General features: G+C 41.8%; 1 protein-coding gene across 1 annotated transcript; it reads right to left on the bottom strand.

Annotated features, from left to right (window-relative positions):
• Window positions 1-9639: 9639 nt before the first annotated feature.
• On the bottom strand, window positions 9640-23623 carry LOC121834867 (proline-rich protein 2-like). The gene is made up of 7 exons (XM_042288770.1): window positions 23540-23623; window positions 22113-22142; window positions 19310-19342; window positions 17326-17352; window positions 15048-15086; window positions 13963-13986; window positions 9640-9732 (listed from the first exon to the last, which is right to left on the bottom strand). The coding sequence occupies exons 1-7, from the start codon at window positions 23604-23606 to the stop codon at window positions 9728-9730; spliced, it is 225 nt and encodes a 74-aa protein (XP_042144704.1). The 5' UTR covers window positions 23607-23623; the 3' UTR covers window positions 9640-9727.
• Between the last annotated feature and the right edge of the window lie 46 nt (window positions 23624-23669).

A 23669-nucleotide genomic window follows, 5' to 3' on the forward strand; every position in this document is an offset into this window, starting at 1 on the left:
ATCAGGGGTCACAACACGAGCTGCAAGAAAGAGGCGAACGCACCTGTCGTCTGCGAGCTTCGTCTCTTCACACCCGCCATCCACTCGACAACGGACCGATACACACACACACACAACCTGCGCGGGGGAAGCGTCCGCCATTAAATTGCAAACGCGCGTTCAACTGATTGAGTTGTTCCCTCTGTTAAATGTAGGCTCTCTAGCGCTGCCGCCATCCGTCCCGGAAGCGATCCCCGGAAGTGAGGTACCGGAAGTGAGCGAGCAGGAAGGTTTTCGAATGAAAACAAGGCCACGGGGCTTGCGGGAGAGCCGAGGGCGCAGAGTTGTGGCCGCGGCAGTGACTTAGAGCAGCGTTCGAAGGCGTGTACGGGTAGGAGAGGAAACGTTTGCACATCGCACTTTTTTTTTTGTTTTGTTTTACTAGGGTGGAGAAGGCAAGTTTTACGGCCGTTACGAAAGGCTACCACGTGATCTGCTAAAGCTGGCTAGCGTCTGCTTTGAGAGCGGGGTTGATTCGGAATGTTCGGCACCGATATTTTTGGGTATCCGCAATACAGACCCTTTTCGAAAGTATATCAGACGACGTTGATGGCCGCCATTTCTTTGGCACGAAGCGCGTGATTGGATACGAGTTGTTGCCGATCGCTGACGCATGGCTCGTGTCGAATATAGGCTCAGGTTACGTGCCCAAACAAAGTTGGATGCGGATAATGGGCGCAGAAGCTATCAGGGCGCGCGCACGTTTCGACATGGCGAATTCTGCAGTCCTTTACGTGCAGACGGATGAAGAGAGGAAACATTTCCGTGTGTCCTTTTTCTCGTTGCATTACCCATGGGTTCAGTTCTGCTTCGATAGAAATTTTCGGTCGCCTTTCGCAAGACCGCTCGTGCGTGGAAGAGTACACGTGAACTCGCGCACACGCATGTTCAGACATGCGCATCCGTCGTGCCCCCCCCACGTACAATATGAACGAAAGCACCCGATTCCGCCATTTTCAGCGCCTCCGGTCTCCTCAAGTTTTGTTCTTTCTCAATGTGTCAAATAGTCTGTAGTATATGGAAGATCAACTTTGGATTCTGTCCCGAGTTCAGACCAGAGATGTCTGAAAAGACGGCAGGTATGTCGGATAAGTAGGAACGACTCTTCAGCTCATATTGTCCGCGATAGCACAGACAGACAGACACACTCACACGCACGCGCGTGCACAGAGACATACATACACACACAAACACAAAGTACTCCAACACCAAGCAGATACTCGACCAGACACGACTACACAAGTGCAAGCACGCAGGCCCACATCCACACGTGCACACGCAGGCATCTATGGGATGAAAGCTCTACAAAGACAGCAGATAAGTCAAAGAACAAAAAAACACAATAGAACGCTTCGTCCTTTAAGTTGTCCGTCGTTTTCTTTAGCGTTTTCTAGCCTATACGATGAATCACCAACTATCCCAACGGCAAACTACAAGGACATCTGTTTCGCGGGTCTGTTCTCTAAAAAATCCTTTCGATAAAACAGTCACAGAATAAAGTTACTCCTGAGAGATATGCCACGTCAGTCATCTCGTTAATTAATATCTCTACTGATGCGGTCATCCGAAGCTTGATCTCTGAAATCACAGGAAACGCTTTTCCGCCCTCCGGAAACGTTAAAACTGCCCCTGCCCGCAGCAAAACCTCCGTCGCGCGAGCTTCCTGGAACTGCGTGTGAAGCTCAGGAAATTGCATTTTCCAGTCGTAACGGTCCCCCACTGCGCATCAAGCAGTCTGCATCTGAGTCGTGTTTCTTCCTTGTATGGACAGTCGCATTTTTTTAATTTTCACACAAAATCTGTCTGCCGACATCTTGAAAGCATTCGTATAAACAGAGCGCTCCGCGTACACGCTTGACCACGTGCCTGCAGAAACACTTCTGCGAGCAGCTTGTCCTTCTGTTTGATGTACAGGCAGTTTATCTGCGGTTTTAGTAATAAAAAACAAAACGAAACTGACGGGCTGCACGCAGAGACAGAGCTCAATTCTTTTCTGTCTTCTGTTCCAGCCCTCCCCAAAAATAAAACCAGGAAGCCCACTGACGAGCATCGCCGTCGACGAAGCGGTTGCGCGGTTCTGCAATAGCGAACTTTCCTCACCAGTTGTTGTTGTTGAAAATCGTCTTTTAATAACGCAGGAAAGGAAAATGAAGGCCAGCTCAGCCGTCGGCGCTGTCCCGCTGGGTATTTCCCCAGCGGTGTTGGCTCCCAAGCTAGCAGAGAATACCGCCAAAGAAGGGCCACGGCTTCCAACTCATCATCGATGTTTACGAATCGACAACCCAGCGTGCGATCCCTGCAAGTCTGCGACACGCGTGTTCGGGTGAGGGTTCAGAAAGACTGCGAAGTACGACCCCTCGGAAATGGCATCTGCCAGATGTTCTTTGTTGGCGCAAACTGTACGTTCTCAGAAGCTCCCTTGAGTCACACGGCTCGTATACATCGTACAGAGGACAAGGTATTCACTGCCGGCATGATGTCAGAACTGTCTGCTTAAACGCTTCAATCGAGAATGCACGAAAAAATTCTCTCTCGCTCTCTCTTCTCACGAAAACAGCCAATCACGACGAACAACCGGACTCCAGCAAATGACGTAGCTGGCAGTATACAATTAGAAAAAAATGTGCAATATGCGCGATGCCAATCGTTAAAAAATATCAAATTAGCCAATAAGAAACGTGAGTGACATCGTGGTCCAATCACAAAAAAAGCTAAACGCCATTTTTTTTTTTTTACGCTAAGTTTTGCGTTTTTATTGGAGGATAATGTCGATCGTTCTTCTTATTGGTTGCATTGGCTCGAGGAACCACACTCGTTGGTGTTTCGAGCGGATAATGACGTTGTAATAGTAATATACATATATATTTGGGTCGCAATTATTCTTTCTTCCCGGGTTCACTTTTTTCATATCAAATGGTTTGCGAGAAATTTATTTATTTGGCACCAGTAGATCAGGGATGAGCAGTATCGCGATACAAACGTACAGCGAATGTATCTTCGAGATACCTTCAAGTACCTGGATCTCTGTATCGAGGTACATTTAAATAATGTTTCTGTATCTCTGTAGGAACATACATTTAGGATGTATCCGTTGTATCGGAATACTCTGCCTGGGTTGGGCATCTGGTTCCATTCGTCGGCCGTTTACAATGAACTGAAAACTGCTATTTGGATCGGGTGGTCCCACAATGTTTAATACGAACGCATCGAATACAGGAGGGCATGGTTGCCTGGTGTACTGCGAACAGTCACCAAAATTGAGGAAAGAAGTGAAAACTAACTAAAAACAAATGCGGTTCCAGATGAGGTAACTCTCAAGGCTACCAGGATAAGCTCTTCCAGTAAATCCCTCCCCTATTTTCAGATTAAAAGAGTGAACGCCGAAAAGGTCACGACTGCAAGAGTAAAAAACTGCCAATCACGAACAGCAGAGAGCTTGTATGGCTTGTGTGAGGTATTCATTTTTCTCTCATGTTGCAGCAGGTCCCGCGCGGATAGTGCAGACAGGTCCGTGTCCTTAGTTCGCACCCTGAATGACTCATAAGCACCCGAGACGGCAGATTAATGTTTCCGCCATTCGGGATGCTATCTATGATTAGAGAAAGACTTCGACCTAAGAGGAAGTACGTAAACCTGCACAAACAGATGAACTATCCATTATCAATTGCAATCGTCACGAACTGCCCCCCTGGCACGTAACACCGTTCGGGAAAAATATTCATCTCGGCTATGTATCTGTATCTGCAATCCGGGATACTTTCTTGCTCTTTTTGCAGAAGTATATCTGGGATGTCCTGTTTCATAAAATACAAATGTTTTCTTTAGTATCTGTATTTCTGTATACATGTGTCGCAGGATTTGTATTTCTGAATGATTTTTGCAGTATCTCTAAACTAGTAAACTAAAACAACGTTAATTGATGATTTGATGAACATTTATAACTCAAACGTGTATACAATTCAGTAAATCGTTTTAAGTATTCGTTTTCTTGGGTCGGATTTTTACGCCACGATGATCATAGAAAAAAGTGAAAGCCGTTTACCACTCCCTGTAACGCCGAATCGGAGCGCAGCTCTTGAGGAGGAGGAGGGAAGGGTACTGAGGGCCACGGTTTCTCGGGGGGGGGGGGGGTCACGTGACAGAGGGGAAAGGGTCACGAGACCCCCCAGAGGGCACGAGACCTTGTTGGGGTCACGTGACCTCGGGGGAGAGGGGTCCATGTGGAGGGGGGAGTCACGTGCCCCCCCCCCCCCCCCGAGGTCACGTGACCTCGGAAGGGGGTCACGTGACCTCGGGGGAGCGGTCACGTGACTTCCCAGGTCACGTGCCCCCAGGTCACGTGACCAAAATTTCCCCACTAGATTTAGCGAGGAACGTTTTCCGCCAGATTTAACGGGGGAAATTTTCCACTAGATTTAGCGGGGAAATTTTCCGCTAGATTTAGCGGGGAAATTTTTAGCGGGGAAATTTTTTCGCTAGATCTAGCGGGGAAATTTTTCCGCTATTTAGCGGGGAAAATTTTCCGATAAATTTAGTGGGGAAATTTTTACGCTAGATTTAGCGGGGCATTTTTTTCCGCTAGATTTAGCGGAGAAGTTTTTGCGCTAAATCTAGCGGGGAAATTTTTCCGCTAGGTCTGGCGGGGAAATTTTTCCGCTAGATTTAGTGGGGAAATTTTTCCGCTAGATCTAGCGGGGAAGTTTTTTCGCTAGTATTAGCGGGGAGGTTTTTCCGCTAGATTTAGTGGGGAAATTTTTCGGGTAGATTTAGCGGGGAAATTTTTCCGCTAAATCTAGCGGGGGAGTTCAGTAGTGTTGACGATTGGGCTGGTTGGTCATTCATATTAGCGGAAAACGAGGAGCGCAAGGACAAGGACAGAGTAGAAGGCGGTAGACACACACGGCGCTGTGAAATTTTTCCGCTAGATTTAGCGGGGAAATTTTTCCGCTAGATTTAGCGGGGAAATTTTTCCGCTAGATTTAGCGGGGAAATTTTTCCGCTAGATTTAGCGGGGAAATTTTTCCGATAGATTTAGCGGGGAAATTTTTCCGCTAAATCTAGCGGGGGAGTTCAGTAGTGTTGACGATTGGGCTGGTTGGTCATTCATATTAGCGGAAAACGAGGAGCGCAAGGACAAGGACAGAGTAGAAGGCGGTAGACACACACGGCGCTGTGAAATTTTTCCGCTAGATTTAGCGGGGAAATTTTTCCGCTAGATTTAGCGGGGAAATTTTTCCGCTAGATTTAGCGGGGAAATTTTTCCACTAGATTTAGCGGGGAAATTTTTCCGATAGATTTAGCGGGGAAATTTTTCCGCTAAATCTAGCGGGGGAGTTCAGTAGTGTTGACGATTGGGCTGGTTGGTCATTCATATTAGCGGAAAACGAGGAGCGCAAGGACAAGGACAGAGTAGAAGGCGGTAGACACACACGGCGCTGTGAAATTTTTCCGCTAGATTTAGCGGGGAAATTTTTCCGCTAGATTTAGCGGGGAAATTTTTCCGCTAGATTTAGCGGGGAAATTTTTCCACTAGATTTAGCGGGGAAATTTTTCCGATAGATTTAGCGGGGAAATTTTTCCGCTAAATCTAGCGGGGGAGTTCAGTAGTGTTGACGATTGGGCTGGTTGGTCATTCATATTAGCGGAAAACGAGGAGCGCAAGGACAAGGACAGAGTAGAAGGCGGTAGACACACACGGCGCTGTGAAATTTTTCCGCTAGATTTAGCGGGGAAATTTTTCCGCTAGATTTAGCGGGGAAATTTTTCGGGTAGATTTAGCGGGGAAATTTTTCCGCTAGATTTAGCGGGGAAATTTTTCCGATAGATTTAGCGGGGAAATTTTTCCGCTAAATCTAGCGGGGGAGTTCAGTAGTGTTGACGATTGGGCTGGTTGGTCATTCATATTAGCGGAAAACGAGGAGCGCAAGGACAAGGACAGAGTAGAAGGCGGTAGACACACACGGCGCTGTGAAATTTTTCCGCTAGATTTAGCGGGGAAATTTTTCCGCTAGATTTAGCGGGGAAATTTTTCCGCTAGATTTAGCGGGGAAATTTTTCCGCTAGATTTAGCGGGGAAATTTTTCCGATAGATTTAGCGGGGAAATTTTTCCGCTAAATCTAGCGGGGGAGTTCAGTAGTGTTGACGATTGGGCTGGTTGGTCATTCATATTAGCGGAAAACGAGGAGCGCAAGGACAAGGACAGAGTAGAAGGCGGTAGACACACACGGCGCTGTGAAATTTTTCCGCTAGATTTAGCGGGGAAATTTTTCCGCTAGATTTAGCGGGGAAATTTTTCCGCTAGATTTAGCGGGGAAATTTTTCCACTAGATTTAGCGGGGAAATTTTTCCGCTAGATTTAGCGGGGAAATTTACCCATTATGCACCGCGCGGTTACGCCGACGGCGACGGCGACGGCGGCGCCGCTCAAGCCGGGAACGGGCGCCTAAGAGCTGCGCTCTAAAAGTAAGTGATTATAAGCAGTCAATACGAAAGTCATTGAATCTATCCGCACAAACGTATAGAAAGTACGTTTTAAGACTTTTGCACGCTTAGCTGGCGAGGAGGAGTGACATCTGTGAATATCGTTTCCCCAAGCGAGAGCAATGGGTGCACTCTTTTTCTGTGTGAACCACTCCAAAAGAAAATCCCGAGCGTCTGCTATACCGAAAGAAAAAAAACATTTGCCAGAGTTGATCGCTGTGATCTACAAAGGGACAGGGCTAATAACATGTTTAAGCATGAAAAATAAAATAAAAACTAAAGATATTTTTAAATATCTGTAATGCGAAATTAGAGCGCAGCTCTTGAGGAGGAGGAGGGCAGGGTACGGACTGGAGGGTATTTTCCTCCTCTCCCCTCCTCCTCCTGTTAGTAGACAATGGCAACTCGATGCTGACGTGACGCTCGGCAGAGGAAGATTAGACCGGCATTGGGTAGCTACCCAAAACTGCTCTAACTCGAGATGTACGTGTTGGCGTATACCGTCATGTTGGAATAAAAAGGACATACTAAAATAAAGTGTGCGTATTCATGTTGCAAATTCACTCTAAAAAAATCCCGTACATCTGCTTTCCTGCACAACACGCGGAGAGCCAATCACCGCAACTTACGGAGGCAGCTCAGCGAATGACGCTGCCGAAACATACGTTGAGACCAAGAAAAACGCAGTCTGAGTTGTGACATTAAGCAATGCAAAACGTCACGCTTGCATTGCTTAATGTCACAACTCAGACTGCGTTTTTTGGTCTAAACATATGTTTCCGCATTGTCATTCGCTGAGCTGCTTCCGTAAGTTGCAGTGATTGGCTCTCCGAGTGTTGTGCGGGAAAGTAGACGCACGGGCCTTTTTTTTTTTTTAGTGTGATAAAGCGACGAGGGGAAAGTCTGATCTTCTTATCCCAAAATAGAGGCTAGGATTCAAGTTGTTCATAAAGGAAGGGTCCATAAAGGTCATGCACTGTAAGGTAACAGTGTATTTGGCTCGTCAGGATCATCCACCACAAACATGAATAGGGTTGAAACGTGGTATTCTTAAGGATGAATATACCAACAAATGAAACCTTGCTCCAGCTTGTTTTCTCCTCCTGGTACTCCTCCATCACGGCATTCAAATTTGTATGTTCCTACTTGAGGGATAAAAAAAGCTTCCTCGATTAAAATAGATATGATAATCAGCAAAATACAAATGTAACGTATATGTAACGATACGTTCGATTTTTTAACTGTAACGGGAACGAGTTTCTTTTTCACATATGGAACTTGTAATGGGAACGCGTTCTAAAAATCAGAAGGAACGAGGAACTTGCTACCGTTCCATCTTTTTTTCTTTTTTTTTGAGGAACGTGAACAGCACTGATTCACGGTCCGTTTGCGAAGAAAGTGGGCGGTTTTAATTTTGTTTGCTGGGCTCGCAGTCTTTTACGCTTCATCGCGCGATCGATGTCTGCAGTGACAAGAGGTTGCCAGGAAGCGCTTTTGTGCGACCATTCTTGGGCTTAGAGGAATAAGTGCTTTGCAGTCATTTCCCTATACACACCCCGTGAGGAGGGAGGGGGGGGGGGTGCAACTCTCTTATTTTTCTAAAGGCACCCCCTTAATTCGCAACAACTCCTCTATTCTTAGTGCCCCCCTAACCCCCCCCCCCCCCCTATTGGCGTAACTAGGGGGGGCAGGGGGTACAACTTCCCCGGGCGCCACTTGGGAGGGGGCGCCGAGCCGAGTCTACCCATAATAATAATATGATGATGATGATGATGTCATTATCACTATCATCATGAGGGAGCTAAATTTAATTTGCCATGGGCGCCGTCATATCTAGTTACGGCACTGACCCCCCCCCCCCCCCCTTCCCCCCTTTTCAAAAAAAAAAAAAAGAAGAAATTTAGACCGCGTTTAATTTTAATTTCTGGGGAAAGCCCTGGTGCTTTGAGAATGCTTTTGCATACTTTTGCTGTTGTCTCTTCGTTTGATTACGTTAGCAGCTTTATGCTGATTTTTCCAGTAACACAATAATGATAAAAGTACACTCTAAAAAAAGTCCGTGCGTCTGCTTTCCCGCACAACACTTGGAGAGCCAATCACCGCAACTTACGGGGGCAACTCAGCGAATGACGATGCCGAAACATATATGTTTAGACCGAAAAACGCAGTCTGAGTTGTGACATTAATTTTTTTTAGAAAACTCAAGGAAATAGCGTTTAATTATTACACATGTGAAGTTTATAGCTCACGGCACCTTTTGGTGAAGTTTGAACGTACTCTAATTGCTCGTCTACAAGGTGGATGGCGCTCAACACAAACTGTCGCCTATTTAACCCGCTTCTCGTTTTGCCCCGCCTTACCCTACACCCCATACACCCTCTTTGAAACCCTCAAATGTTGAGGGAGTTTTATGCAACAATACCCCATAGTGTCCGAAAGAAGGATATAGTACTCGAAATAAACTTACCGAATAGGTACACGTAGTTCGACTAACGAGGAATGCAGTCACACTAAAACGTTCTTACACATTTAAGGGTGCAAAATATATAGCCTGGTTATACTCTTCTCAAGATTGGTAGCGATATCTTTGACGTGCGATGTGCAACATAAGGCAACTGTTGCGGCCCTTTGCGTCTTCGCCGAAGTAGCGTACTCCATGGGGATGCTAACTGATACGCAAGAGTTAGTCTGTATGTTGCACTTGTTTCTTTTCAGCTAAAGTTCTTTTCCAGGCTCGCATTTTATTTCCATGGTGTCAATCTATAAAAAAGAGCTTTATGCTGAAGTAATATAGTGTAAAAATGTTCAAGAACAGGTTATAATCATGTTTATTATCGATTTTTTAAACATATTCGTCCGGTTTTTGGCAAAAGCGAAGACAGTGATCGTAATTGGGAAACCGTAATCTCAAAAAAGCGAAACTAATCCGAGTTTATAAATATAGCTGGCTACCCAGCAGGCGTGTCTTACGGGTAAATTAACGAGAAAATTAATGATTTTGGTGATAGTGATACTCTAAAATACCAATAGTATTAAAACATTTTAAAAATATCCACATGGAAAATTTCGCACACAAAGTAACGTCAAAAGAAAGAAAAATGCACTGAAAGATCGGTCTCATAATGCACAGTTTTATTCAGAAAATTTCGAGCGTATCGGAAATATTCCATCCCCCATTGCATGTCTCTGGAGGAATCCGCCGAGACCTTACTCTGAAAGAAAAACATTGATTTAGGTTTAAAAATATAGTCCAGCTTCATACTCGATCAATCACCAGCTCTCAGATAACCAGGCTAAAATTATGACCATTCCCTTTTAAACTGTTTTTTAATTATGTAGTCACCACTGCAAATAACACCTTATTTATCATGTACACTGACGACACGAGTCTTTTCTCAAATAATAATATTGATAGGCTAGTTTCGGCTGCTAACATTTTTTACAAGCCTTTGACAGGTGAACTGCCTTTATGTTTTTAATTAATGAAGTTAAAAGAAAAGCAGCGGTTTATAGTCCAAAAGACAGAGTGTGCAATGCCAACGCGGCAGAAATATTGAACTTCTCTAAAGTTGAATTCGTAACTTCTGTTAAGACTTTTATTCGTGATTTTTCACGAACGTATGTCATCGGACTTTTATATTTAAAAGCTTGCTTTTAAGCTCGCGAATATCACAGGTGTTCTATACAAGCATCGCAATATTCTGCCATCTAGTGCCAAACTTGTAATTTATAACGAATTATTATATTCCCGTTTATTCTACTATCGCCTCGTTTGGGGAGCTACGACACGTACCAATCTGAATAAATTGTTTGTGTTGCAGAACAAAGCAAAATACCTTTTGCAAAATTAGAACCCATGCATCAATGAGAATCGTGGGAATGTAGGTCTGTGTACCGCACACTTTCGCCTTCTCCGCATAAACGATGCGAAGTAAATAACCAAAAGCAAGGCATTGGCGAACGCGCGTGCAAGACAAAATTTGTTTCGGGCCTTTGCCTTAGTTACTACCACTGCAGACGCCAGCACGTGCAGCCACTGTAACTACACTCGCAGCATGCTCCTTGGGGCTTCAGTACTTTAGGAAAAGGTATATTTGATTCGCAGGTAATGCGTCGTATTACGCACAAAAGAAAAGTTGAAGCATACGGCAATGAAAAATAAAATATTTCTGTTGGAGGCTTGCGAAAATGTATGCGGCATCACTTAAAATTTACAATTATTCATTAACCCCGCTTGATCAATTAAGCATAAAATATATTATATAGAGTGTACGCAGCGCCGAATCTTCGAGAGTCGCGTCCTAGGAACTAATTACGGGCCTCGGATAAATCAGCACACGCCATTAACCGCGCAGAATTAAAAAGAAAAAAAGAAAACGTTTGTATTGATGCGATAAATATAAATGCATTACGCAAAGTAATTTACTCTTGTTGATAAATGTTTCGACCTTGGGCAAATAATTGTGGTAGTTCTTGCCTTTAACGTCTGGATTAAAAACCGAAAACAGATTTTGCGTACGCGTGTTATTTCTTTAGAAATTAATTAACCTTTCGGGCGCCTCCAAACCACTCTCAACTATTACATTGTCTTTCGAGTCACGTGAGCAGTGACGCGCAATGAGAATAGGGAGCATCCGGTTGGGTTCTCTTTCAGAGCCTCTAGGGCGCGCGGCCTGTGTTGGCGATTCGCACGGCGACCTTGAAAGTTGGTCCGAGCAATATGAAGAGGGGGAGAGAGAGGACCGGACGGTGGGGATCAAAGATCTTCCCTTTTCATAAAGAAGTTTGGCTGACGAAGTAGCACAACGAGGTGAGGCTCAAGGGAGGCGTAGCTTTTTCTTTTTTTCTCTCCTCGGGCAGATGGCGCCACTAAAGCTGAATATTCACCTCGAGACTCAGATTGAACTGTGTGGAAGCGTGATTTTCTTTATGCATGGTTCCCTAGAGGCACGTGGTGATTTCATTTGTCCCCAATGCGGGTGGAGATAAAGCATCCCCACTAACCGCACAGAGCACGGGCAAGGCACGAGCTCTTAACAGTTGAATCCAGTGCGCGTGCGCTGCATTGGCGCCTCCCATGGCTTCGGCCCCGCGTCCGTAGCATTCGTCTTGCTTCAAGTAAGTGTTAAACAAAGCGTAGTTCTGCTTTTCAACGCATGAGCCGTGTAGATCGAATCACAAGGGACAACTTTAGTACAACTTTGTCAATATGATGTCTTATACTAAAGTTGTACGAGGTACAACTTTAGTACAACTTTGTCAACATGATGTCCTTGGCACAATTACTCATGTTGAAACAACAATATTTATCGAATATAGCATTAGATTAACCACCATGATGAGACATCTTGCCAACCAAATACATTATACCCACTGTGCCTCATGCTTTTGTTCCCATGGCCGCCACACCGCGGTTTGAAGGTGCAAAATATTCCAGTTCTTTTTCTTTGCTATTACACGACAGAATCGCGATAGTTCAAATGCATGAGGCGGTTTGTCTATTCCTTTTGGTGAGATAAAAGATGTAACCATTTAAAACTGCATATTCTCTCAATGTTAAAACTGATGCATCGTCCCTTTAAGGCGCATACCAGGTTTAGACTGATGGAAGAAGAAGAAGTACTTGGAGATGAAAAACAACGAATTAGCGAAAATAACGGCACTGGAAAGGATCGTATTTGCGGAAATGGTTGGGCCTTATGTGTCTAAACACTGCATTAGAATACTTGACGATCTAAAAACGTTCGCGTCATAACATAACTAGAATTCCGTGTTTTCGGAGTTTCTTTCGAGTGATATTCTTAGGGTGTTTTTCAGTTTATTTTTCGCTGAAAATTTGAGTTTATCGAAGCTTTTTCTGTTAGGCTTATATTTTTTAATTTGAAGTTTATTTTATTTTATAAACTTGGGAGCGTGTTGATTTTTGGGCAAAGACGGCAGATAGAGTAACACACTTAAGACCAAAGGGCGACCGACACTTCTTTCAAAATGGAAAAAGTGTCCGTAGTCCCTTTTTCTTCAGGGTTTATTCCTTCTGTCTTTCTGCCATTTTACTTTGTTTTCAGTTTCTCGGAACACAAATACAAAAGAAATAATGCAGAAACAAATGTACGCTAAGTTTATCAGGACGCACTTGTCTCGAATGATATCTCTGCAGCTGCATTTTGCACTACTGCCCTTGTCATCGGGAATTCTAACTGTCACACGACAAATATCGCAGTGATGCGTTGCCTAATAACTTTCGATACATTGAAAAAACTAAACTCCTGGACGCAGTCGTGATTTGCCATCCCCCTCCATTGAAAGCTATGGGTTAATTCCTAGCTTTTTCTGCTATTGAAACGCTCCCTCCTTCAAGAAGCACTGATAGGTAGGTTCGAAACTGTAAGACTAGATAATGTCACTTGTCGTGACAACGAGGACCTGAATGAATCCTGACGAGAGAAGAGGCAAGCCCGCTTTTTTTCAGTAATTGAAGATATGAAAGGAAGCTAATGTGGCCTCTTTCCAGAATCACTTACCATGTGCCATTACAAAATTCAGTTGTAAAGCACTTTCTTCTTTTTTTTGCCTTCGGTACCTCAAAATTAGGTATTTTTCGGATAAACCTAAATTGGCACAACTTTTACCGGCTAGTGTTTTTCCGATCTTACATTTACCCGAAAATACGGAATTTAACATATAACGATTACATATTAAAGTCTGGATTGCTTTTTTGCAAGTATGTTCTGTACTTATATGCGCACTTTAATACACAACGATAACAGTAAGAAACAATTCCTCAAACGTACTCCTACATATCGATTGCTTACTGAACACGGCATGCACTACCGCGACTGTGTCTTGAGCCGCCCCTAGGCCGGAGTTATTATATTACAATTTAGAAGATTTGAAGCTGATTTCAGTGAAAACCGAACAATTAGGTATCCGAACGCCATCGCAGTCTCATCAAAACTGGAAGGGCGAGCTACTATTTTGTTTTGATATATAACTTGGTGATGTTCGTAAAAATCCCCAGCATGGCAGGGAACCATATATTGTCCAAATAGATTCCCCACGGAGTCGCAGTTCAAAACTCTCGAACCATATTTAAAATACATTCAATTCGTATAAACGTAACAATATACCTTTTTTTTTTGGCCTGAATCACGGTCATACACATCCCACATGTTAACTATAGTCACTGCCAAGTAGTGGCTATAGTTAACAGCTATAGTTATAGTTAGCCACTGCCAAGCAGGCCATGTCTTCCGAAGGCCCGGTCTCCAGCAAGTGCTCATTGCCTTTCGCCGTTCTTTCGCTCCACATGCACGCTCCAAGCGCAGGAGACGCCGAAGTGTGATTGAAGGTAGGAAGGTCAGGCTTCTCATTCTGTCCGTAACTCTAGGAACAAATGGGCGGTTTTCTTAAGCGCTAGGCGTTGGCTCGAGTCCGTTACTTACTTCTGCCGGGCGGGCTGTTGTCTTCTGTGAGAAAGTAAACAGATATACGAGTGCAAATCAGTATAAGCAGCATTTGTTCTAATTATGTTTGTTAATAGCTTTCTACAAAAAGGTAGAATGACAATCTTAGTCATACTGATAAATATTCGCGAGTAAGTCAAATTAAGTTTGCAATTAACCTTGAAAGACCATATTACTTTGGGTTCATCGCGAAAATGATCTTATAGCGTCTATTGAGCAGCAGGTTAATTTTTTCTTCAATGTATTTTTCTTTTAGCAAGTACACAACTTGAACTGAACGGACTACCTCACCCTATTATGTGTTTATTTACAAGCAATATTTGGTCGATGCATTTTTTTTAAAATTATTATTTGATGTACATTCACGATCAATTCGAGAGTTAGGCGCGTTGAGTCCACTAGCAACCGTGTACACTAGTTCAAAAATTGTAGACTCTGAAAAGGTTTGTGCTTTTCCTGTAGGCGATTTAATATGCAATGTGAACCCGACAATGAAAATGTGTGGCTTAATGAAAGATGCCTACTGCGCTGCGCACAAAGCAAGCGATTCATCAGCAATATTAGCAATAGATAAATGCGTATTACTATTGGGAGTGGTGAACTCCCTATAACCTCACATTTTTTAATCCTTGACTGATATGTTTGAATGAATAAATAGTTTTGAGTTTCATATATTTGCCATGGTTCAGATTTTTCTAGATTTACAACTACTCTGACTTGCGGCGCTTTAAGGGTGAAAGACAGAGCAGCTATAAATCTCCGACTCGAACTACACTTGCACACTTTTCGGGCTCAATGCAGTCAACATGATGTAGTTCGTTTGAATCTGGGGCATCCGCAGACTAGGGTTTTGCATTATTACTATAAACGTTTCAGCTTCATTTCCAGTGTAGAGCGCAAAATCAGATATCCGATTCCTATTTCAGCCCCTCTGAATCGTTCTACGCAAATATCACCTCACTAATTGTTGGCTTTCCTGATGTAGGGTAAAAAACAGCCGATATGGCGACTAATATCACACTCAGCTTTCGTTTATCGCTGGGCATTAATTGAAATTTACTTACGCGGGGGTTGTGGGCTGGGCGCAGAGCCTGGGCCAGGCGCTGTGGATACACAAACATACACAGACAAGGTTTTAACTAATGTCTAAAAATGTCAATGAGTGCAGTGTTGCTAACTATTGGCTTTGTCATAAATATCACGATGATCACCTAACTTGGAGTTGTTTATTTTATTTCATTTATTAATCCTTAAGGGTCCCCTTTCGAGGGCATTACATAAGGAGGGCAACACAAGAAATTCTAAAAGAAAAAAAAAACATATAAAATACATAACAACGCACACTCATGCAATGTAGCTAGAAATACCTAATTTGGTGTTGAAAAATACATGATGGAGCTTTTGAAAACCACAGGGTCAGTTATTGTAATGAGCGATTCTGGAACATTGTTCCAGTTCACAATCTTGAGTGGGAGAAATGATTTGTTAAAGGCATTACTGGAACCCGATATACGTTGAAAATTGTAGGAGTTATTGAGGCGACGAGACGACCGTGCGGGAGTGCGCAGGAATGAACTTCGAACAGTGGGATGATAGTGGAAAAGTTTATGGATTGAGCAAAGACGTGCAACCTTCCGGCGTATCAACAAGACATTCTGGTCATGTTTATCAACATGAGCAGAAACCTTGTACAAATTAATACATTAAGCTTCGGTCCACAAATGATGCCTGTTTTAGGCTAGTTTTTCATCATTTGATATTATATTGAAGACATTGATGTAGTACAATGATACAAGCAGACTAGTACGAGAGTTTTACACACGATCTGTGTTGCTGCATTTTTAGGTTTGTCATTTCACATTTCATCTACACTCGCGAGTATACCACTGAAGTAAGCGTAGTTAAATACAAGGTTTTTGTAAGGCGCGAATAAAGCACCTTATATCGATTAATAAGAACATTTACTTGATCGTTGAAAATAGCAAAAAAATGAATCTTTTGGAGCGGTTAACTTTCGCCTATCTTTCAATACTACATTCATAGTGCCAAAATGTATGTCATCGAAGTTAAAAATACTTATTTGAAAGGATTGAGTAATGTTGTTTTGAAGGGTAGCTCTAATCGTGAAAGGCTACAAATAGCTAAAAAGCTGATCGCTACAAAGCTATTACTCGAACTCCCGCATTTGAGTGGCCATGGAGTCAACAGGATACAGATATATAGAGTATTTCTTCTGGTCAGAATGATTAAGAAAAACATCTACTGTAAGCAAATGCTTCCTTGAAAATAACGTACTTTGCCAAGGTGGACGCCAGACATAAAGGATAAAACTACAGCGCAAAAATATTTACTTATTATCTACTTATTTCCTTTGGCCATATGAACTGGCACATTTGAACTTGACGTTTTCTGCCGGTTGTCAAATATAGTACAGCTGTTGTTGAATTAAAATTATTTATTTATTGTTCACTCTGGTTATAGATTCTATTGAGCCGCAGGTTAAGGTTTTCTTCATTACAGTTTTCTTTTAGTAAATACACAACTGGAAGTGACCAGAGGGCCTGCCTGGCCCTACTATGTGTTTATTTACGAGCAATATTTGCTCTATATAATTTGTTTTATCATTTGATGTACATTCACACTATATTTGAGAGTTAAGCGCGTTGAGTCCATTAGCAGCCGTGTAAACTAGTTCAAGAATTGTGGACCCTCTAGAGGTTTGTGCTTTTGCTGTTGGTGGTTTAATATGCAATGTGCACTCGACAATGAAAATGTGCGGTTTAATTAAAGATGCCTACAGCGATGCGTACAAAACAAGCGATTGATTAGATATATTAGAAATATATAAATGCGTATTAATATAGGGAGTGGTGATGATTAACCTCAAATGTTTCAAACCTTGACTGATATATTTGAATGAATAAATCATTTTGACATTTTAATACGACACATTATTTGCGATGGTTCGGCTTTTTCTAGATTTAAAACTACGGTGGCTTGCGGTGCTTTAAGGCTGAAAGACAGAACAGCTACGAAGCTCCAGCTCGAACTGTACTTGCACACTTGTGGTAAAATGAAGTGAACACGTTGTACTTCGCTTGCATCTGGGGCATCCCCAAACCAGAATTTTGCATTTTTACTATAAACATTTCAGCATGATTTCTATTGTAGAGTGAAAAATTAGACATTCGATTACTACTTCAGCCTCTCTGAATCGTTCTGCAGAAACATCACTTCACAAATTGTTGGCTTTCCTGACGTACGGTCAAAAACAGCCGACATGGTGGCCAATATCACTCTCAGCTCTCGTTCATTGCTGGGCCAGAATTGAATTTTACTTACGGTAGGGCCGAGGGCTTGAGGAGGGTCCTATGGATACAGAAACATGCACACAAGGTTTTTAGCTAATGTACGAAAAATGTTAAGGAGTACAATGTTGCTAACTATTGGACTTTGCCGTAAATATCATGATAATCACCTAACTCGGGGTTTATCAACAGGACAATCTGGTCATGTTTATCAACATGACCAGAAACCACGAAAAAATTAATACATTCAGCTTCGGTTCACAGGTGATGCCTGTTTTATTCTAGTTATTCATCATTTTATATTACATTGAAGACATACTGATGTAGTACACTGATAAAAGTAGAGTGGTACGAGAGTTTTAACACTATCTGTGTTCTGCTTCTTTCGGGTAGATCATTTCACACTTTATGTACACTCGCGAGTATACCACTGAAGTAAATGTTGTTAAATCTAAAGTTTTTTGCAAGGATATAAAGTACGTTATATCGGTTAATGGGAACGTTTACTCGATCGTTGAAACTAGGAAAAAATGGCGTATTTTATTGGAGTGGTTAACATTACCTCGAGATCTTTCAATACTAGATGGATAAGGCCAAAATGTATGTCATGAGAGTTTAAATACATATTTAAATGTATTTAGTAATGTTGTTTTCAAGGGTAACCATAATTGAGAAAAACTACAAACAGCTAAAACGCTGATAGATATGGAGCTATTACTCGAACTTCCGCATTTGAGTGGCCATGGACTCAACAGGATAGAGATATAAAGAGTATTTCTTTTACTCAGAAAGCTAAAATAAAAACGCATTTAAAGTAAGTAAATACTTTTTTAAGGGTGACTTCCTCTGCCAAGGTGGAAGCCAGGCGTGAAGCATAAAATGATAATGCACAAAATAATTACCCAAAATCTACTGATTACCTCTGGGCATATGAACTGGCACATTTGAACTTAAAGTTGGCTACCAGTTGTAAAAATTTATTACAGCCGTTGTTGAATTGTGATTACTTAATCACCAACTTTGCTTCCGGGTGGAACTTGCGCCGCTTTTCTGCTGCGTTTAATTTCGGTATCACATCTCCTCGCGGCTTTAGTTTGTCAAAGAATGGTGCGTAGCAGTGCTTAGTTTGAGCATATCTTGAAGACGGGCAACACATCTTTTTACGAGAATGCACCAGCTAAGGCGAACTTTTAAGAAGTTAGTGAAATCTAGGTAATTCATTTTCCAATTATCGCTTTACACTGGTAGCGGGGATTCCGCCGTGGTCAATAACACTATCATGAAGGAATAACTTAATACTTATTTATTTGAAACGCTCTTTAAAAAAAGTCTATTTCGTGGGTGATGCATTTATTATATTCTCTGATTTGGGGGCACGCGCAGGCGGTGCATTTTTGTGTTACATACAGCTCAAATTGGCTCAACACAATTTAAAGTGTTGATCGAAACATTATACGCTCGATTACAACACTGTTTGAATTTCAAAGGTCGTGTTCGCTTTATCCTTCATCACTATCCACACCAAAGAAAAACATTATTTGCGGCGTGCAACACCCAGATAACTCGTGAGAACAAGGGGGAACGGTAAATTTTCTTTTTTCTTGTGTCAATATTTTTTTAACTAATTGCCAATTTATGTGGATTTAAGCGGCTTGTAAAAATATGCGATTGCACAAGGTAAGGGCAAAGTACATGTGCGAAGTTGTTAGTCAGGTTTCACCTATTGTCCTGTCCTTTCTACGTCTATTTTAAGTTCATGCTGACGCATCACTAATCCTTTACCCTTTCGGCATGTAGTTTAAAATCCCACTCTTTTAAATTCACAATAGTGCACAAAAAAAAAAAAAAAAAAAAAAAAAACTTCCGAATCTGGAAGTATAGTGACATCAACCTCTTTAAACATGGGGTCACAATACGCTGACTTGCCTGATGCTTTGTCACGAATCTCTGGCATGGCGGCTAATGTTAGATATACGTTTTTACCTGGTGTTACACGTTTTGTGTTCAACATAACTCACCTCGCGGACCTTGTCCGGGAGGGCAAGGCTCTCCTGTGGGAATGAAAACATAAACATAAGAGTGTCAAACAGAATAATATTACGTTCATTTTTAAACGTATAAAATTTTAAAAAATGTGGTAATCAAATGAATATCGACAAGTATTAATAAGGGTGCCACGTTTAATTCTGAAATAAAATTTGTTATGATTCCCCAACTTGGAGTTGTTCGTCGCAATGACCCCTTTATGCCGTCGGCTTACTTTGTTATTTCCAAGTTTTCTTTTTGATAAAAAAAAATGGCAATGACCAGAAACCATAACAGTCATTCATTGAACCTGCAGTCACGTACAATCTTGGCGACAACCAAAATTTCTTATTTAATAAACATCGCCGACATACTAAAGCAGTAGGGAACTCTGATTCAGTGACATCTGCAGAGTGATATAAACATAAGGCACCCGTTCTTGGTTTATGTTTTTTCTTTAGGTGGTCTGAGATTTAATGTATGGCCCACCATTACACCGATGAAATATGTGTGATTAAAGGTAAGAAACTTACTTTGAAATACTGAATTGTACAGTATTTTACGCAGTCATTAACACCACCGACATATGTTTGAGGGAATCAATAATTAACTTTAAACAGATAAATTTTTATCACTTAATGTACATGGTTGAAATAACTAATGTCACCAGCGTTCAAATTCAAAATATTTGAGATGATTTAGTACTTCATTCATTTGTGACGTTTCAAGGGTAGTTCGAACAGTAAAACGCACATTCGCGGCAAAGATCCAGTGTTATACACGTTCCTCAAAAAAAGAAACGAAAGCTCGTTCCTCGTTCCTTCTGATTTTTGGAACGCGTTCCCGTTACAAGTTCCATCTGTGAGAACGGAACTCGTTCCCGTTAGTTAAAAAAATGGAACGCATCGTTACATATATGTTACATTGGTATTTTTTGCTAATTACCATATTTAGTTAAATCAAGCAGAGTTTTTTTATTTTTTTATCTATCCCACTAATAGTCAACATACGAGTTTGTATGTCGTGATGGAAAGGCACCAGGGGTAGAAAACACGCGGAAATAGGGTTTCATTTGTTGATATATTCATGTTAAAAATCTCAGCTATTAACCATGTCCATGTCTGTAGTGTACAACTCAGACGAGCCAAATGTACTTTTACCCAAGATAGCACGAGCGTTTTACAACAACCTCACACGCTTCAATTTAACAGAGTCCCGTGTTAGAACTTAACAACAGTTGCTTCTCGATGTTGCTGTCCACAAGACGAGCAAGTAAAGGAGAGGGTAGGACTTTTGGAAAGTCAGTCTTGAAAGCTACAAATACTTCGTTGTGAAGGTTGGATTTGTTGTTCAGTTTGAAGGTGGGGGACAAGAGAAGGAATAAAGGTTATTCTTTGTGTATATTTTAAGTGAATAGTGTTCGGGATACAAGCGTGAGTCCGAGTTTTGGCAATCTGTGATCTTGTTGTAATTGTAGGTCTCGTTATTGAAGTTCAAAAATTGCTGTAGTCGGAATAAGATTTCTGGGTGTATGAGGATTCGTGGAACCAAAGAAAGTAGCTGAGTTTGAAACAACCCTCTTTCTTTGTCTTTTCCTACGACTAAAAGTTCTGCTTTTTGTACCGCAGTTTCGGGCATTAAAAAATATATCAATGCCCACCAGCTCTCCTGCACCCGAAACCGTTAGCACGCGAGGACCACACAAAATAATCCATAAGATTGGTAGCCAAAAAGTTAAAGAGATCCTGCACTTCGTAAATATAATGTTTTTGTACTTTCATATCTTTCCCTGTTAGAAATAAAATAAAAATTACCCCACTGGACGAAAAAAGGAACGCCGTTACTCTTTCCGTTCCAGTAAAAATGTAACGCGTTCCCGTTCCAGTTCCAGTGATGGAAAATGGAACGGCGGCGTTCCTTCGTTCCCCCTAAAAGGAACGCGTTCCAGGAACGCCGTTCCGTACAACACTGCAAAGATCTGATTTGAACTTACGTCCAAATTTGAGAGTCCATGGAATCTACATTATACAGATATCCAAGGTATTTGAAGGATTCAGAATACTTGAGAAATGTGCACATAGAATTATCATGCGCTTTTTTTTTGGAGTAACGGTGCACGTCAGCCAGAAAGTGCAACACGTTGAAGTCAAAATCAGCATTTAAAAACTACTAATTGCCTTTAGACACACGATGTGTCATATTGGAGCTGGTATGCGCGTTTCTGAGGATTCTCCTATAAGTCTGTAAGCTAGGCATTACAAATTGCTTAGAAAGACCCTAAAGCAAGCACGACTTTGAGCTACAAATGGGGCGATCCGTGGCCGACTTTGGTGTGTACCCCTTAAGGGATTGCCAGGATGGCAAAAGGCTCGTTCAATTCTAGTTCCCCTGCATCTCTCCATTAAAACATCGCCCGCGGGCGCCTCCCTCTTCCTCTTCCTCTCGAATCCGCTACTGATCTGGTGTCTTCGAATTGCAGCTAAAATGTTTCAGTCCGATTTACAGTGGTAATGGAACGTTTAGGCGCTTTATTTCAAACAGTTTCTTCGAGAGCGCAGGTCTTGTTAGTGTTTTGTTCTTTCACCATTTCAGTATGTTGTTTAGGAATCCCATTCTTCTATTGTCACATAGTCACCGAAACCCCCGAACACTGAAGCCTAACAACGTCAACCTGCGTAAACATGAAGTCGAAATTCGTGCCTAGCCTGATGGTTTGTCATGAAGAGCCAGCGCGGCGGCTATGTTACGTGTAAGTTTTTGTTTAGCGTCATGCATTTGTTGTTGAACATAACTTACCTGGCGGACTCGTGCAGGGCGTGGTGCTTCCTGGGGGTACAGAAACACACACACGCAATATAAAATGAATATAAAACAACATATATTTTATATTTAATTTATGAAATATAGAAGACAGTAATCCGCGGAAAATTGTGAAATATTGGTAAAGTGAACACGTACTATATTACAGCTTATTTTGTGATCGACCAAATTGTAATTGCTCCGTTATCGAGCAACCACAAGTAATAATGAGGTCATGCTAGCGAGGCTATAATAAACTCCTTACGTCGAGAATTAAACCAGTCGGCTTACATTCTTTGTCCCAAAATATTTAAATAAATATATAACCCGCAATGACCAGAAACCATGATAACATAAATTCGTTCACCGTGCGTTAACATGATTTTTGATACATGCCAGTTTTTATTATTTGATATAAATTGATGACTTCTTAAAGCAGTAGGAACACCTAATTCATTGGTACCTGCACAGTAATGATATAGATAAAACTCGCTCTTGGTTAGTGTTGTGTTTTCTAGGTGATTTCATATTTAATGCGTGACCCACAATTACACGAAATCTTTTCAATTCATGGCGCCTGTGTGCGTAAGAAGCAAAATATAAATAACGGAATATATAGCAATACGGAAAATCTTGGTGTTCTATACAGCGGTTAATTTAAACCTTAATCACCTAACACATGATTGGTATGTTTAAACCAATATTGTGATCAATATTCAAATCAAACATACATTTGTAAATAATTTATCTACTCTAGCTTGCGTTGATTCAAAGTACTACCAAATGTCGATAGATTTAGGAATTACACATGTCATTCTGTGCTTGGAACTATAGAGTATCCACAGCCAGTGAATTTAACATTGCGCGTCAAAGTGCTTCCGTCTGATGCGCACTTTCGACCGAAGAATTAGACGTTCGATGACTAACGCAGCCTCTTTTATTCTGGAAGATTTGAATTGCTGCCATAGAATCTTTTGCGAAGTTATTGGAGGGTCTCCAGCTGTCTGCATCACTGTAGTGACCGAGACCTTCAAACCTGACGGCAGATTAACATCTCTCAGCAATGCGATGATGTCACGAATTTTTTTTATTTCCTGAGGGATGGCGCGAAGAGCCCACATGGCGGCTAGTATTACATAGGGTATTTTTTATGGGTATACATTTCATATTTGTGGGAAGAAATAAACTTATTCTCTTTAAGCAGATTTTGGAAAAACAAAGTGCAGCGGACTAAGACTAGTCGTACTTGATTTGGCGTAATAAGACTGAATTAATTGTTGCTGCAATCACTAATAAAGGCGACATATTAAAAATGTCACTGAAGCGCAGTGTGTTTGCTTTAAGTCAAGGAGGTTAGCTGCGAGCAAAAAAGTTCTTAATATACTGAGAACCAAAGTATAAAACATAAAAAAACATGGGCTTACCCCAGGATTCTCCCATAGAGAACGCTACTGCAGCGAGGAAGCAAATGGCTATGAGAGTTGCCTTCATCTTGGACGGTAGATGTCGACTATGCCGATACAAATTTCGGTACGCGTTTATATAGTGCTGCGC

Source organism: Ixodes scapularis, unplaced genomic scaffold (assembly GCF_016920785.2).
Source record: "Ixodes scapularis isolate PalLabHiFi unplaced genomic scaffold, ASM1692078v2 PGA_scaffold10__122_contigs__length_95168666, whole genome shotgun sequence".
Classification (NCBI taxonomy): Eukaryota; Metazoa; Arthropoda; class Arachnida; order Ixodida; family Ixodidae; genus Ixodes; species Ixodes scapularis.

Coding starts and splice junctions, on each gene's coding strand:
- LOC121834867 (XM_042288770.1), bottom strand. CDS start 23,606: ATGAAGGCAACTCTCATAGCCATTTGCTTCCTCGCTGCAGTAGCGTTC. Junction 19,343..22,112: donor GCCCTGCACGAGTCCGCCAG/GTAAGTTATGTT, acceptor TCATTCCCACAG/GAGAGCCTTGCCCTCCCGGA. Junction 17,353..19,309: donor TCCCGGACAAGGTCCGCGAG/GTGAGTTATGTT, acceptor CTGTATCCATAG/GACCCTCCTCAAGCCCTCGG.